General features: G+C 28.0%; 1 protein-coding gene across 2 annotated transcripts; it reads left to right on the top strand.

Moving 5' to 3' along the window:
• Window positions 1-1098: 1098 nt before the first annotated feature.
• Window positions 1099-17591, top strand: LOC127277505 (probable serine/threonine-protein kinase nek3). 2 transcript variants are annotated; one of them, XM_051298674.1, is made up of 8 exons: window positions 1099-1511; window positions 7644-7878; window positions 8978-9173; window positions 11903-12343; window positions 12558-12764; window positions 12839-12999; window positions 13138-13566; window positions 13826-17591. In XM_051298674.1, the coding sequence occupies exons 2-8, from the start codon at window positions 7687-7689 to the stop codon at window positions 14939-14941; spliced, it is 2742 nt and encodes a 913-aa protein (XP_051154631.1). In that variant the 5' UTR covers window positions 1099-1511; window positions 7644-7686; the 3' UTR covers window positions 14942-17591. The 2 variants fall into 2 exon arrangements, with proteins under 2 accessions (XP_051154631.1, XP_051154630.1); XM_051298673.1 differs by having other exon boundaries at window positions 12815-12999.
• The last annotated feature ends 235 nt before the right edge of the window (window positions 17592-17826 follow it).

The raw sequence follows: 17826 nt of genomic DNA, 5'->3' as shown, positions 1-17826 counted from the left end.
GGATCAGAAATCACGCGAAACTGACCCACCCCTGAGCCTTCTTGTGACAACCATCTTGGTTTTTTATCTCTTTCTTTTGTATATGTTAGAGAAACACGGAATGAAAACATGGCCACCACAACGAGGCTCTCACCAGATGGCGTATCGCAGTATTTCAGATCCCAATAAAGGCGCTTTTTTTTAAAAAAAAAAAAAAAAAAAAAACAAAATGCTTTAATATAAGAAAATATTTTTAAACAAATTTTCTAAGTTATATCTAATTATTATTTTTATTATTATTTATTATTTTGATTTATAATAATGATTTTTAAACATTAATTTGTATTAATTATTTTAGTATTCATTTTCAATAGAAATAATTTTTTACAAATAATAATAATAATAATAATTTTATTATATTTATATCGTTATTGTCATAATTTTTTAAATAAAATATTTATAATCTATTATTATTATCATGAATATAATATTTATTAATTAATTATTATATTATTTATTATTATTATCATTATTTTCAATAAATTATTATTAATTAATTAGGTATCTATGAATATATTACATCTATATATTTTAAAAAAATAAATCGAATTTTTTTTTGTACTTTTTTCCAAATTCAAATTTTTCTCATAAAAAAGTGCAAAAAAAATTTCGCTAAATTTTTCTAAATATATATATATATGTATATATCATAGATAATTAATTAATAATAATTTAATGATAATAATAACAAAAATAAATAAAATATTACATAATTAATTAATAAATATGAAATTGATAATAATAATAGATTATATATTTTATAAAAAAATAATAATGATAATATAAATATAATAAAATTATTAATATAATAATAATAATAATAATTATTATTATTATTATCATTATTTTTACATACTTAAGTAGATTAAGTAAATTAATATTTTTTTTATTAGGAAGCAATATAATTAACAAAAAAAAAATTCAATAGTGAAAATTTTTTTATTGCTTTATTAAAGTTTTATTCTTATTATTAAGCATTTTATATAAGCGCGCTTTTTTTCAGCCTATAAGAGAATTGTCGTAGCGCAAGCGCAGTAGCCTTTAGGTAGGGTCATTGTCAACTCTGGTTTAACCAGTTCCATATAGGACGTGGAATTATACAGAACATAATGAAGTGGTTTAAAGCCGACAGCCGGTTAATTTACAGATATTTATTACCTAAAAACAGTCACTATTAATATTAGTTTTCTTTTCAACATTCATATCTTTTGTATTTTTTAAAATTTATATCTACCTCCATCATTTTTTCTATCTTGAGGTTAATATAGAAAAAATCGTGATATTCCACATTTCAAAGATAAGTCTGTTTTCTGAATAAGAAGTGCACTCTGCCAGATATTTACTTTTTGTGATTAGAAATGTATACTTTGTATTAAATTAAAAAGTGACACAAAAAATATTATATATGTCCTGTGGCAAATGGAAATAATTGAGTATGAAAAAACGATTGCTCAACCATCGTTTTTTGCCTGGTAAGTTATTTGCATGACAAATATCACTTTAGATGATTACACAATAAAGAAGAAGTGAATAAATTTATTCACCAAATTAGAAAAATGATCATAAAGCATGCTCAAAATTTAGATGGACCAAGAAAATCTCATTATCAAGCACAAACTCTTAAAATTGTTGTCATTAAAGACCAAAGAAATGAGTACATCTAGAAAGATTCTACTGTAAATATTCGGCAAGCAGTAATTTTTTATGTTATGTACTTGTATTTACTCAAAATTACAATTCAGGCAATGCAATACTCAGAAGTGCTAAAATATCTGGGGAGATATTGCTCACCAATTTTAACTAATAAATATTTTCTGTCCATTATTAGTTTTCAATGTTTATTTGGCAAATTTGTGTGTGTGTATATAAATAATCATTAATTAAATAGTTAATATTTTTAAATATTGATCGATAATTAAATTTTATATTATTCGTTTTAAACACTTGAATTATTGTACACGGTGCATTTTTGCCGTTTTAAATTAGTTCACACTATACTCTTGATTAAGCAGAAAATTTTTGCGCTTTAATATCAAATTCAGTTCAATTACAACTAATAAAGACGTCAAATTTTACTTAACATATTGCGTTAATTAAATGCTCTCAATATGCAAAAATTATTCTTTATTATTCATTGATTTTTTTTAACATCAGTGTTCTAAACACAGCAAAATTAATGCCATGAAATATGACAATTTTGTAGAACATACACATTTGGATTCGTTAGAATTTTTTGGAATTAGTGCAACATTTTATTTTGATTTTTACATCAGACCTACAAGTATCACTATTGCCAAACGAATAGCAGTTAATTCTTACTCTACATTATTTTCATATATTTTTATACTAGATTTGTGAGTTTATCTGAAATTACTACTTGTTTTTGATATAATTTACAGAGTACAAAATTATTTTCTAAAGATATAATTTAACACTTATGTTTTAATCAGTTCTAGTTCGTTGGTTATTACTTAAAAGTGCCGCGATTTATCAAAAATTTGGCTAATTAAATAATTAAATTTTTTTCATGCACTCATTTTAATCTTATATTTCAATCAATTTTCTAAGTTATGGTCGAATGCATTCAAACGAATAAACATATAAAGAAACTTTTTTCATGAAGGTCATTAATTACACTTAATCATTTTTATTTCATTGACCGGGATTGCGTAATAAAACAACAAAATATTAACTTTGTCAATATAAAAAATATAGTTTTTATCAGAAATTTCTCAAATTAATCACAATTAAAAAATCATAAATTCGAATTTAAGTTAAAAACTTTTTTCTTTATTTAAATTTAAATTAATATATAATAGAACTCGATTGTATTCCTTGCATCAAATTGAATAAATTGGTTTATAATGTATAAATGATACATTTTGCTAAAAATTAAAAAAATTACTATCATTTTTAATATTTCTCAAAATTGAAATTTCCATTTCTTGGTTAAAACCGCTCTAACAGTTTTTCTAATGTTTTCTTTTTATAAAATAAGTATTTTATTGTAAAAATGAAAATAAATAAAAGAATTTTAATGACGCTGAAGTTACCAACGTTGATTCGACGAATCGACGAACGAATTTTTCGTTTTCAGATTAGTTTAAAGGCCAAGAACCAATTTTTTAAAATTGAAACTTCTTTATTTTGGTCCCGAATACATCTTTAAATACTAAAAATGCTCAATTAAGGCGGGGAAATATTCAATCTTAGGAAAAGGAAAATTCTTTTCGTCGATTCAACGTTGGTAACTTCAGTGACATGAATTTTAATGCTTCCTTCATGAGCTGTAGCATAATGATCATGATAAAAGTCCGTATACTTGTTTAATAAAGTTATTAAAAATTTGTTTAAAAAAAAAAACACTATTGGAAATATTTTTAAATGTATTTTCTATTCTAATTTATTGGATATTTTTTTATATAGGTATAAATCTTCTCTTTAAAATGTGCATGGAAAACAGTAAAATTTTAAAGTTGAAATTCAAAGTTTCACGGACTTGATTTTGGAGCGCATTTCTTCTATCCATACGCACAATTATAAAACATTTGATATATTTTATAATTTATACCTGATGATATTTTTTACAACACCCTCCTATACTCTCCTACACCGTGTATAAATAAAAGAATACGTGATGTATTCAAAAACAGCAATATCTTTTTTTTGCATCATGTTGCACCCAAAATGGAGCATTCAGAATAATGTTTACATTGCAAGCCCTAGGTTGTAATTTACACAGTATATACTTGAAGCCTTCTAACGGTTCCGGCAACATCAAACAGTTATACGGGAACTAAAAATTAGCATAATGGTCTCATTTTGACATTTTTTTCATTGTATCATATCTACAGAGAACACATAAATTACTTAAATTTCACAATTTTTAAAAAACATTATTGAAAAAAAACTTGGTTGCTGTCAGTTATTTCAATTATTAATTGAGTCAATTGAATTGTATTTGTTTGAAACAAGGAAATTATTGGTATGAATAGTTTATTTGTTTCATGTAAACATTTTCTTGATAATAGTCAAGTAACCGAATATTTCAATGAAATGAAATTTTTTCAGAATCAGTTCTAAATGGTGAGTACACACCATGTTCTCTTCTAACCTGTGGTATTGACCAACACACATTGGTTCATTTCATTTAGTGTCAAAAGCAGTATACATAAAATTGTAAATCTCAACTGGGGAAGAAAATTTTTTTATTTTCATGTACTGCGATGCAAAGAGAAGTGACGCGACATGATCGAGGCAATGCAAGTTTCTGAAGCTACAGATCTTGTGAAAACAGGTCTCAGCATATGTGTTGAGACAATCTTGAGATTGCCGGGATGAGTATGTATTGGTGTAGGGCGCAACCATCTCGTGCTACCCAAACTGAGTCCATAATATTCAAGTCACCGGCATCGACTGTAAAACCTGAATCATGGAGGTTCTCAACTCACCTCTTTCTACGAAACATTTCTCTTCAATATTTTGTCACTTTTTTTGCATTTAATATTTCACTTGCTTAATTTGTGCATTTCATGTTTACTGCAATTTTGTTATGCACTCCAATTTATTCCGCTCTTCTTTATTGCTCTTACACGAATCGTCATACCTTGACAAATTCTTTGCGTAACTGTGCTTCATTTCATGCGAAAAACCTTACCATGTTTGGATGCAAACTTGTTCTTTAATTTGGAAACATCAACTGCAGAAAAACAATATTACCTTTCTAAGAACACATTTCAAAATGTTTAATAAGGTGTTTAAATAATAAAAAATTTATTTGCATATTTATTTGATACAATTAAAGACTCTTTCCTATTTGATATAATAATAATAAAAAAACATTCTATGTTTAAATTTTTGGAAAATTGTTCTAACAAATCAAAGTAAGACGACTTGCTATGGTATTGTAAAAATTTATTTTTATTGTTGATTTAATTTTAAAAAAATGTACACTTTCAAAATAAGAAGGTATCATTTTATATATGTAAGAATTTTTGAGAGTCCAAGTTTTGGATGAATCTTAAAATGGAATATCGATTATGCTTTTAGCAATTAACAAGAGACTACAATGTATTTTCCTTCTTTTTGCAGTGCAATATAGGTCCTTATGAATAATCGAAAATGAATAGCGCTCCAGACTAACAGATTATAATTAAGCAACAATTATCATGCAAACCGGGCAGTATACACAATATAGTCATTACAAAAGATCGCGTGTTTTTAAGGAAAAGTCTTTTATTTCCTTTTTAAAGTAACAACAAAACAACAACAAGAAAAGGAGAGCTCAATGCCATAGACATACGTAAAAGTGCACATTTTCTATTTTACACTAACTGATTCCCTTTTTTGGTTTACCTTTCTAAAAAATATCTACAATACTACAGTTGAATCTTTCTATCCTAATGAGAGTGCAAATAATAAATCCTTTGTATAATTTATATAGCTTGTAAATGAAAGTATATACGCATCCGGCATACTTTCGCTCAACTTTAAGTAGAAAAATATATTTTTGGTTTTAAAGTGTACTGATCATCCCAACCATATACCTATAGGGGAGAGTGACAAACAGTGGGACATTAAACACTGGGACAGGCAAAAATTTAAGTTTATGAAACGTGGATTTTGGCAACACTGATTATAAGTTGTGTCAGCTATACGAATGCGCATTTATACCTACACAGCGACTAAAAATATGATTTTTTAATGCTAAAAAACAATAAAAAATTCAAAATTTATAATTAATAATTATTACAATTATTGTTCGACAACATTTAAAAAGTAACACTTGATAAGAGAACGACTATTCAAATTTTGCTCCAAATTGTTTTTAGGTTATGATCAAATTATGACGTATGATCAGCAGTACTGTAAACGTGAAAAAAAATAATAGCAATTTTTATATGAAACTTGACATCGTATTATAAAAATGTAAAATATTATTAAATTATGAGTGTTTTGCAACATTTGTTAACGTTATTTAATGCAAAATATATATATTTACAAAGTTTGAAGCAGAATATTATTATTGAAATAATTATTCGGTACTTAATAATAGGTGTCCCTCTGTTTAACACTAACCTTCAAAGCAAGAAAAATGTATCAAATTTGAAAAACTTGAAATTTTTTGCTTCCTCGTGGAGGAAGCTATGTAGTCCTTTCGTTTATAAACTTTTTAAAAATGGTGAAAACAAATTTTCCTCTATATAGAAACATGTTATATGAGATCCTGATCAATTGTCCGGATGTATGTATGTGTGTGTGTATGTGTGTGTGTGTGTGTATGTGTGTGTGGATCGTTTTTGTGAACACGATATCTTTAACAGGTTTTAATGGATTTGGATAAAATTTGGTAGGCTTATTTAACACATTAATCTCTCAAAAATGACGAGAGGATTTTTAAAAATACCGAAAAAAAAAAATTTTATCGTCTTTTTTCCAAAAAATTTTTTTTAATTGAAAAAATTTTTAAATCGAAAAATTTAAGGTAATATATATTATAATCGTCTTCTTTATGTCAAGATGAATCGATTGATATATATAAAGTATAGATTTGATTGAAATTTAAAGAATTAAAGAAAGTTAAAAAATAAAAAATTCTCATTTTAGCTAAAAAATGATGTGTTTATTTAAATTCATGTTTATATATGAAATAATTTTATTCCCTGCATTGAAACAAATTGGTTGGTATATATAAAGTATAGATTTGATTTAAAATTTGAGAATTAATATATAAAGTTTATGTTACACTCAAAATTAATTAAAATTTTCTTTATTTTTCAAAAAATTTAATTAATTTAAAACATTTTTAATTCGAAAGTTTTTAAATGAATCAATTGAATTGGACAAATTCATTGCTTCCTTCACGAGGAAGCGAATTTTTTGCTTCACACAATGAGGAAGCATAATGTTTATGAAATAAACATAAAGGACCCCCTACTTGTTTATTTAATCACAATATAATCTTAATAGAATATGTGCATTGCGTAGAAGAGAGTTCAAACTTTATGGTAATACCAAAAAGTCTTCAAAAATATATAAAATTGACACATCAATATGTCTTTGAAAAAAAAGTGTCCCACTGTTTGTCACTCTCCCCTATACGTATATGTGGGGAGCATCTTTTAGATTGACCGGAAAACTTTTTTCTACAGAATTAATGCTCCAATATATCGAATATTTAGGTATACTATAAATAGAATCTTAAAAAAATGTTAACTGCAAGTATATTATATTTGCAAATTGATATTAGCAAAAACAATTAATTACATATATGTATTTTAGTCGTTCATAAAGAACTCTTGCTGAGAAACATTGGAAAGGGCATCAAATGATGCTACGGGAAAGAGCCAAGGTCAAGAACCGCGCGCATAATATAGCTATTATTATTATTATTATTATTATTATTATTATTATATTTGAATCTTAACGTTCCACACTGGGAAAAAAATAGTATTGAATCAAAAACATCCATGTGCTTGTCAATATTTGATACAATATTTTCTTGATCTAGGAAAATTAAAGTTACTTTTTTATATATTTATAAATACATATTTCTATTGTAAAATCATACCCATTATAAAGAAATATTTTCTATAATGTTTCAGGAATTCGGTCCCACCGCCTAAAACGTTTATAACCAATTAGAAAATGGCCTCTTTGTCGGGAGATGGAGGGCCAGGCTCTACCCGGTGTATTTTACTTTTGCAAAGAGCATTAGCAATTCAATTAACGAGAGGCACTTGTTGCCAAATTCTTAATTCTGGTCAAAGGACTGACTATTTAAAAGACCATCCTGCTGATGAAATGTGGATGTATGATAAAGGCTACAATCTATTCCAGGTAAACAAATGAGAATAAAGTCTTCTGTTTAGTGATTCCACGCATATTAAAATTAAGGTAATAGTAATCGAGCATAAAACTAATTCTTGCAATTTTCAAATTTCCGAATTTAATGATAAAATCTAAACTACTGCTAAATTCTCAAAAAAATTCCAGAAGAATGTAAATGACCAAAATTGTGAGATTCCTCATTTCTTTTTTTTATCTAGGGTACACGAAAGGTCGATCAGATAAGGAATAATTGAGATTGATACATATATGATTAATATCTATTCAAAATAAAGTCGTAATAAAAATATTTACAAACAATTACCATGAGGATGAGACAGTGGTTTTTTTTTATTGTAAAGAGTTTAAGTTTTACTACATTTATTATCCTGAATGTCATTGCATGCAAGTGATAGCAAAGTGAAAGTGCGCAGCAAACTGCAAACTAGTAGGTCGATCGCGCGGTTTTCGTAGGTGGAGGCCATTCCTTTTATTGTGATTTTATATTACCTTGTATCACTCTACGCAGAAATTAACATAAATGGGTTCAAGGGAAAGCCGTGTCATTTATAAATGTATTAATAATTTCAATCAATTTGACAAAAATTAGATATATCGACAAATTAAAGCTGAGAATAAACCAATAAAATAGATATACAATGTTCAAAATTTACTCAAAAATTAGCAATCTCAATTATCTATTTGAAGAATAACTTACTAAACTAGCATTTTTTGGAAAAAATATATAAGAATTTCCTTGTTAATTTTTTTAAATTTGAAGCTTCAAAATAAACAATAATCTATTTGTTAAAATTTGGACCAATGATCATACGGTATTGCAAGAAGTAAACATAAATCATATCCAACTTTTATTCGCTTGACAAGTATAGGGAAGATATATAATATGGAGAAAGTTTCGTTGACGAGGTTATCAACTACATACGAGTCCTGACAATTTCATGTGGAAATCAAAGAGGAAAATCCATTTTTTGTTTGTTTATAAGCAGAGTTATATATATATATTTTTTTAAATATTAACCTTTTGAAATATTTATGGGGAAAACTTTTTTTACAGTAATAAGTTAATATTTCTTTTATTACCTGTTTGTAGAGTTTCTTGGAAGCAAATTCTAAATGCTGGTGGAATGTTGCATTAGTAGATGCCACTCGTCAGCTTCGATACAAAGGTCATGTGTCACCGGGTGTACTGATGGTTGGAGGGCCACCATGTGCTCTGGAAGTCTTAAGAGCGGCATGGGCTCGAAATGTCCTAAGGCCTCCTGCGGATCACACAATTACTTGCCTTGGTGAGATATAGCTTTATGTATGTACTTGTTAACCCATTCGTCTTCTTAAATATTGATATTAGCCATTAAAACATACATGTATGGTTGTCCAAATGCAAAAAGGGACAATGAAGAAAAGAATTTCTTTTATTTTTTATGCTTTTACTATATATATATATATATATATTTGTCCTTGTCTCAGTGTGTTTCAACTTATTTGTTTCTAAAAGGCCGAAAAAATGGTGCTCTATTTATTTTATAACAATTAAATTCAATACCCGTAACAAAAATAAATCCACGAATACTACATAATATTGGATATATTCAATCGAGTAGATTGTTTTTAAGCAATAATAAAAAATTATAATTTTTCACCGGAATTAAAAATTTTTGATCCTCTTGATATTTTTCTGGTCCTTTGAAATCCGACATTGTACGTTTTACTGTAATTACAATTATTAGTATATTGAGCAGAAAATTATTTTTTTCTCATAATATTTGTCGAAACTTTTGTTGATATAATGAAAGCTAGGTCATCAAAAGAAACAGGAAAAAACATATAAATGCTATACAATAATACGCCGACGACAAACGTTTACTTTCGAGAGGAAGTCTTTAAATGTGATATATCTCCACGAGAATCAACAGTTTTCACGACCATTGCGGTGGGAGGTGAGCTGCTATGCCAGGTGAAACATCGCAAAGAGTCTGTGAGAAGATCAGTTGCGCTGATTCCAGACTCTCATCCGCTTCCAGCACCTGAATTCAACGAAATCGAGTGAAAGTCGACACTTTCCAAATCCATCTTTCGCGCATCCATTTCGTCAATCTAAAAATTATTAGTTTAGTATAAATATAAATAAGTATATTCAAGTTTTACATTTAATGCATTAGAAAAGAAAATTTCTATATATTACAACAAACTTGAAATATTTTAATTATACAGGGTGTTCCAAAAGTATGGAAACTTGCAAATATCTCGAAAAGTACGCATTTTCGTGATACTTCTTTTTTTACTGTTGGGTCCCGGGACCAATTTTTTCGCTTCAAAAATGGACATCTTTTTTTGGGAACAACTTTTGTTTTGAATATTTTTCACGAAAATGCGTACTTTTCGAGATATTTGCAAGTTTCCATACTTTTGGAACACCCTGTATAGGTTCTTGTTAGTCCTCCCAAAGCTTTTTGTTGAATCATAAAAATTTGTGAAAAAATTAAAAACTTTAACTCTTTTACTTGGTCCACATTTCCAAATCAGATGATGGTTGTGCGTTATAGAAATACTTTTAGCTTGATGCTTTTAAAATATGGTCGGTTAGTATTTCAGTATATTTATAATAATAAATTGTGTAATCTGAACACATTAAACATCTATTGTGAAAATACTTGTTCCTGATTATACTAATTTGTAAAAATATTGATATAAGAGTAAAATTGCTGCAATAACTTCCTTGAAGCACAATTGTTTCAATGCGCTCAAAGATTAGGTATGAAAATGTTAATACTTTTGTAGAATGTGACAGGATTTTTCCTATACTATTACAAATTTATTATAATTATTTATATCGTTATTATAATTTGTCTTCATATCAAAATAATTCTTTTTTTAATTATTTGCTTTATGGAATAGTATATTGAACCAATTTGTAGAATATACTTGTTATAAACCTTTCAAAGAATATAACATAAATAATGTAGATTGTTTGTAGAAATTAAGAAATTAAAGAAAATTCAATTTCATTTAATAATATTGTAAGTATCCTTATATGCGTAGGCATCGCAGCAAGGTAAAATTCTCGCGTGGTTTGCACTGGTTTGAGCTAATAATAACTCAGGTGTACTGCACATGTGAAGCACGAGGCTGGAACAGGTGCAATCTCTTAAGCAGAAAAATAATGTTATTGTACTTTGTTAAATATGATTAGGGTATATTGTAAAAATCATATACAATATTGGTTTTTATATATATAAGAAAAATAAAAATTAGATTTATAATAAATTGAAAAAAGTTTATTACATAAGACATAATAAAAAGTTCTGTTATGGTCATATGTTAGAAACTAGCAAAAAATGTATGACTCAATATTTTTATTCCTTGAAATTTGGTCCACGCCCAAAAGCAAGTATGGATTACTTTGTATTGAAGGTCGCATTAAATGGACGTGACATGAATTAAGTAACTTGTATATCAGAACAAAAATAAAACATTGTCTACAAATAAATTAAACAATTGTTAGAAAAACAATGTTTTAACGATCTCTGATAAATTTTTAAATGCCTAATTCTTTTAGTTAATGAAAATAAATCGTTTCTATTTTTAAAATAATTTAAGTCGATATAAAGAGCTTATGTTAGATTAAAATCCAAATATGTATCAAACCTCATCAAAAATTTTCTAGTTTTATGCTAATTATTATTAATTATTGCAGTATACATATAACTGCCTCCTTGTACTCATCTATATTGTTTGTAACTATATAAAATAACGCAAGAAACACCCAGCGAAACTTGAGACACTTGAACACTTGTTGAAGTTTAGATTTAGAAAGGTAACTGCATGCCTTCTTGAATGTCACCCTGGTATCGGTTAACGATTTCTTTTCTCTGCGGTTCTGGATATTCTTGTTTGAAAGAAACAAACTGTTGAAGGTGTGAAGTTCAAATAGCATAAATATATGCTAAAATTAAATAAATTGCAAAAATACACAAAATAGTATCTATTGGTAAAATAAATTTTTCATTTTTTGCAGGAGACATTGACGATTGTCTAGTGGCTCCAGTAGCTCAGGGACAATTTACACCTCTACCCGAAGCTCTTTGCTGGGCAATATTAGAACTAACTACACAGAGACAGGCAGCGACTCTTGATACTCTCAGGTCAGCATTGAAAAATGCATTTCCTACAATGCAACGACCAAGTCGAGAACTTGTATACGATGCTTTAGCAAAATTAATGCAAGAACGAAAGATTTATCACACATCCCAAGGCTATTTTGTTGTAACTCCAGAGACAAAAAGACTTAGGCGAGACAATGTCAGAAGAAACTCGAGAGAAGTATCAACAACCAATCAAATGTTGATGAGTAATGATGAAGCCATGGCACTAGTTCATGGTGAAATGATAACTCTTAGGGATGGAGATGTTACACATCAAGCAGTGCAGACAAACTTGGCTGACGTAATTTGTGGTGGCAAGTATACTGTTTTTCTTTAAATATATCATCAAGTCTATTATTATTATTTCTTTTTTTATGTTACTTATGCTATTGCATCACTTAGAAACGCAATTTTCTTTTAATAATTAAAAATAGGGATACAATACTATGAGTTGATTCTAAAAAAAGTTTACATAAATGTAATTAGAATCTATACATTATTGCAATAATAATTAATGAAAATTTTTAGGTAATCCAAATGACAAGGTACTTTTTGCCAGATGTCGTTCTGTTCCTGGTCGCCTTGAAAGGCGCCACTCGCTAAGACTATGGGGTTCAGCTAGACGTCTCCATCAAAGTGGAAGTTCTAGATCTCTTCCTCGAAGGCCAGATCAAAGTGATACTTCCTCTAGTGCCGAATATGCCAGCACTGATAGTACACCGCACAGTCCAACTAGTAAGTTTAAATATGCTTAAATGGAGAAATGTACAATAATTTTATCAAAGTAATCAATTATATTAATTTTACAGAAAAAGTAGGACTTCTCTCTCGTCTCTTTCGACGTAGTACTAGAAGGAAAACTCCAATAATGGGAACGTTTAGTGCACAGTATCCTCCAACAGAATGGTTCAATCCACGAGTCGTTCATCTGCATAGTGTAGCAACTCAAACTCGAGCTGCCAGTCCTTCTGTAAGTCACATTAAACGTCATTAAAAAATATATACGAATAAAATAATTCATTATTTGGAAAAACTTTAATTATTATTATTATTATTATGCATTATATGAACAATTTTTTTCAAGTAATCAACTCTTTTTCCTCCTTAGATATTGGAAGGTTTAGATCAGGCTAGTTTTCAAGTATGGGATGACTCTAGTTCAGTTCGTTCAGCGACGCTTCCCCGACGACATCGTCGACAGCCGAGTGGCGATTCTTCTAGTTTGTTAGCCAACTCAACACCCAGGAGTTCTAGACGACATAGATCACCATGTTCAACTCTACCAAGATCAAAATGTTCTAGTTTAAGCAGATGTGCTTCAGGAACATCTGTACATCCATCTAATCAACAGCAACAAAAAACAGAACAAACAGAAAACAAAACTGAAAACATTAAATTATCCGGTTCGCCCAATAGAATTGGCGGAAGTTTTGGATCAGTGAGAGCTAAATCTGCAAATATTGGAACAAAATCAGCAAAGCCAAGGAGACCAAGTCAAGATTTCAGTAGTTCCAAATCTCTCAATACTTCACAACAAGTATGAAAATGGACAATACCTTAATAATATTAGTTAATTTTTTGTCAACTGGGAAAACTCTAGATCAAAGTATTTTTGAGTCAATAATTTATTTTCTTTCATTAATTAACATTTTTAAAATATTTACTATTAAAATAGTATCGTCCTATAATACTCTATTGCTACTAGTTATCTATTTCGTCACTTTAGTTATCCCAGTTGATATGTATGCAAATAAAATTGAAACTACAATTACTACTACAACTATTTTCAAAAACAGATTATCCAGAAAACATCAAGTCATTCGTCCAGCAGTACATCAAACGGAAAAATATCTTCCACCTCAGTTCCACCTCTGAAAATATCCAGCTTTACAAGTTCTTCTCCACTTAAACTTATTCAACAACAAGGTAGTTTGACGCCACTGCAAGAAACTCAAAATTCGATTACTCTTCAAGTTTCCACTAATCTCAGCCCAGCTGCTACTCCTCAAGAATCAAGGACTGTTCAAAGTAGTGTAACGCTCGCTTCAAATGCCATTAGTTCAACAACTATTTCCGGATCCCCAGGTACAAAAATCTATGTACATCAAAACAATTCGCCTATAAGATCTGTTGTCACGTTTGAAAACACTCAAACAAAAACAGAAAAAGATGCAAATACAAAAGAAAAGCCAGAGAAGGAATTGTTTCTCGAGGCACATAAAACTGAAGATGAAGTAAAGTTTTCAAAAAGAACATCAGACGACTGGAAACAATCTATTAAACTGGTTGAAAGGCCTTCATCTCTCTATGCGCCACCCACATTTCCTGAATCGGACAAGGAAAACAAACCTAAAATTGATGAAGAAGTTGCGCTCAACAAATTAAAACTTACAAATCGATTAAATAACAGTCAACATAGAATTGACGGATCTTCAAATAACATCAATTCACCATTAAACTTTAACGAAACAACAATGCATACATCAAAAAATACTAATGACGCAATGAATAATTCGAAAAAACTGAGTCTTTCCTTATCGAAAGACGCTCTAAGTTATAAAAATCTCCTTCGTCCCGGATCTAAAAACAATATTTCATCAAATCCTCCTTCGCCAACAAAGTCATTCGATGGAATTGGAGGGTCTTTTAATAATGTATTAAATCTCGAGTCTGCCAAACGAGCTCCACAAGGTTCTGAGCCGAATTTAGAAAAAAGCTTGAGTCGTGGAGATTTATACAGTTATCCTAGTCTTAGTGATATGCAAGTACAATTTAAAAGTTTAGCAGCGCAAAAAATATTAAAGGGTTGTCCTATAAACAGTGTTGATACACTTGTTGAAGTTAATATGGCTGCAACTGAAAAACAAAACAATTGTGATGTCACTGTACACACGGATTTTGGTGTCATTTAGAAATATAATCGGTGAAAATAATGCCAATTATTTATCACGTCTCATAATATTTCCACCAGTAGGACCAATTGACGCGCTCAATATTGCTGAAAATTAATTAAACAAAGTAGCAGTAATAAAAATTTAATAAACTCAAACCAAATTATCCATTTCGCTACAATTTTTATATTTACAATACCTATAGATATTCTACATAGTAGAATGATATATTAAAAAAATAATTAATCAAAACGCTTACACGGAATAACAATTTTTGAAAAATTGTCGACAAAAAAAATATCTCTTAATATTAATTTTGAAATGAAAGAAAATCCTATTGCTATAACTTGCAAAACGATGCCTAGTCCAGTTAGAATTGAATTTTAATTATTCAAAAAAATAAAGTTATAAAATTATTAGAAATGAAACACATAATCTTCCTTTTTTACAATTACTACTCTTTTAGTTTTATCTTTAAAAGGTGAATTTAATTCATCACGAAATGCAAAAATAACGTGGAATTGGGTAGTTAATATTAAAAACCAGAAACAAAAATTTAGCTATAATAAAAAATAACTAAATTAAAAAAAAACCAACTTCAGATTGTAACACTTGAATATAATTTGCTTTGTTGGTGCAGCGCATTATTCTCCTGTTCAAAATTTCAACTTTTTCAACTGCCGATCATAATATGCTAAATGTACAACTATTAAAAGTTTTTATTAAACGACTTACAGAAATCAAAAATTTCATCAATTCAACTACATAAGTTATATGTGACCGTCCACGACAAAACAAGGCTTAGCTCCCAAAAAATCAATTTTGAGTTTTTCATGCTAATCGATAGATTTTAAGTTGCTCTTTCACATGCAAAAGTCAGAAATTGTTTATGTCAATTACTTTTGACACTATAACGTTCTAAAGACGGGCATGTCAAGCGTGTTCCTTGTTTCTGCTTCTACTTCAATCGCTTGCCCTGTGAAATTTACTTTTGGGAGCTAAGCCTTGTTTTGTCGTGGACGGTCACATATAGAAAAGCGTTTAAAACGTTGAGGATTTGATGCATATATAACTATAATTGTATGCATCTATAATTTTACTTTTATATCAGTGCATCTTTTAATTCTAAATTTTCCATTAAAATTTAAGCATAAATCTATAAATTGAAAAACTCGTGTTGTTAAACACTGCCATAATTCATTAAAAATCAAACATAATATACGCACATTGCAAATATATCAAGTCAATTACGTGTCATTGGAAGTCTTCCATTACTTTAATTCCGTTAAAGTGATATGATGAAGTCATCCGTAATATACATATAAAGATGGTTTAAAAGGAAATCAAGTTTACACGCCAGCCTCTACAATTTAGGCAATGATCCAGCCAAATTATAGTGGCATTCAAAATATAAGTTATGTAGATAGATAAATACTTAATGTACTAAAAACTAATTAAAATTTACAAATTATATTGAATGACTTAATACACATAATTCAAAAACATAAATTAGATATTAAAGTTTTAAAGTTAGAACTTTGTGCAATTTCATGTAAAAAAATAATAAAAGTGCCAAAACTAAAATAATGCGCCTTAAAAGCTACTCTCACAACGAACATATATACATAGATTTAATATGTTGAAGAATTTTTAAAAAAGCACGCCTGTAAAAATATATAGTTTTTTCATATTCATAAAAATAAGAGTCATGGCAACTAACATTTTTGTTAATATTATTCACTCATATTATTATTCTTTCTATTATTAATATATTATATATTATTCACAATATTATAATCATCATTATCCTAGATATTCTTACAGCATTGTATTTTTAGTGAATATTAAAAATTCTCTTCCAGTAGGTTTAGTATATATATAGTTTTGAAAACAAAAACCATTTCCTAAAGATATTAAAAAAAACATTTGTGAATAAAAATTTTGTTATGTATGTTTCTTATAATTTTAAAAGGTATTTACATTAATTCCGTCCATTAGAAAACCGATATGATTCTAGTTTTTTAAGAAATTTTGCAGTTTAAAAAAAAATTTACATAATAAGTAACAATATTAGTATACAGTTGCAAATTGTGATGCGTACAAAGTAATTAAATAGTTTTATAAGACTTTCATGTATTTACATTCTAAAAAATTTTAAAATACATACATAACAAAATTTTTTGCACTAAATTTGATGCAAAAAAAATTTTAAACTATTTGATTTTCTTTAATAATTTTAATTTACTACGAGGCGTTTCTAAATTTGTATACCCTAAAACTAAATTATTCAATACAGGGTAGTAAATGTTAAATAAAATTGTGTAATTGTAAATTTTCATACAAGAAAAAAACTTCATTTTCATCTTAAAGAAGCTGCTACTCCGTTACAGTATAGTGGTTTAGAAATATTTAATTTCAAATTAGAATTACAGTTTACATTTTAGAATATTAATAATTACAATAAAAATATACGCAAAATTGCACAAAACAAATGCCTCAAATATTACACATTCCTACTTTGGACAAATTTAGCTCTAAATGTATTATAAAAATATTTGTCCAAAAAACTTTTTAAAATTGTAATTGTTAAAGAATGCTTACAGATTAAAAGTGATTGTATATTTTTAGAATAGGTTATACAACAATAATAAAAACAATTAATTTAAAAGTATTTCTATACATTATTTTTTACATGTTCCTCCATATAAATCACAGACAAGTGTTTCAATCTTTCAACAAATTTTGCAATAAAGTATTAGTTTCCATATAAATTTAAAAAGTATTCAGATGTGGTTTATTTACTTGACTTTTCGATTAAACCAACAGATTCGAAGATAATCGAATGTAAACGTCGGATTTTTTCTAAAAATTAAATTAACAGATTTGCGCTTCTATTTCTACACTTT

The sequence above is a fragment of the Leptopilina boulardi genome, unplaced genomic scaffold (genome assembly GCF_019393585.1).
Source record: "Leptopilina boulardi isolate dan_hultmark-lab unplaced genomic scaffold, ZJU_Lbou_2.1 LbouV2_169, whole genome shotgun sequence".
Lineage (NCBI taxonomy): Eukaryota > Metazoa > Arthropoda > Insecta > Hymenoptera > Figitidae > Leptopilina > Leptopilina boulardi.
Note: the sequence above shows the minus strand (reverse complement) of the source record. Positions and strands in the feature narration are given on the sequence as shown.

What these genes read in the sequence shown, in the direction of transcription:
- LOC127277505 (XM_051298673.1), top strand. Translation starts at nt 7,687, where the DNA reads ATGGCCTCTTTGTCGGGAGATGGAGGGCCAGGCTCTACCCGGTGTATT. An exon ending in GGCTGACGTAATTTGTGGTG is followed by an intron (nt 12,344 to 12,557) that starts GCAAGTATACTG and finishes GAAAATTTTTAG; the next exon opens with GTAATCCAAATGACAAGGTA. An exon ending in TACACCGCACAGTCCAACTA is followed by an intron (nt 12,765 to 12,814) that starts GTAAGTTTAAAT and finishes ATTTTATCAAAG; the next exon opens with TAATCAATTATATTAATTTT.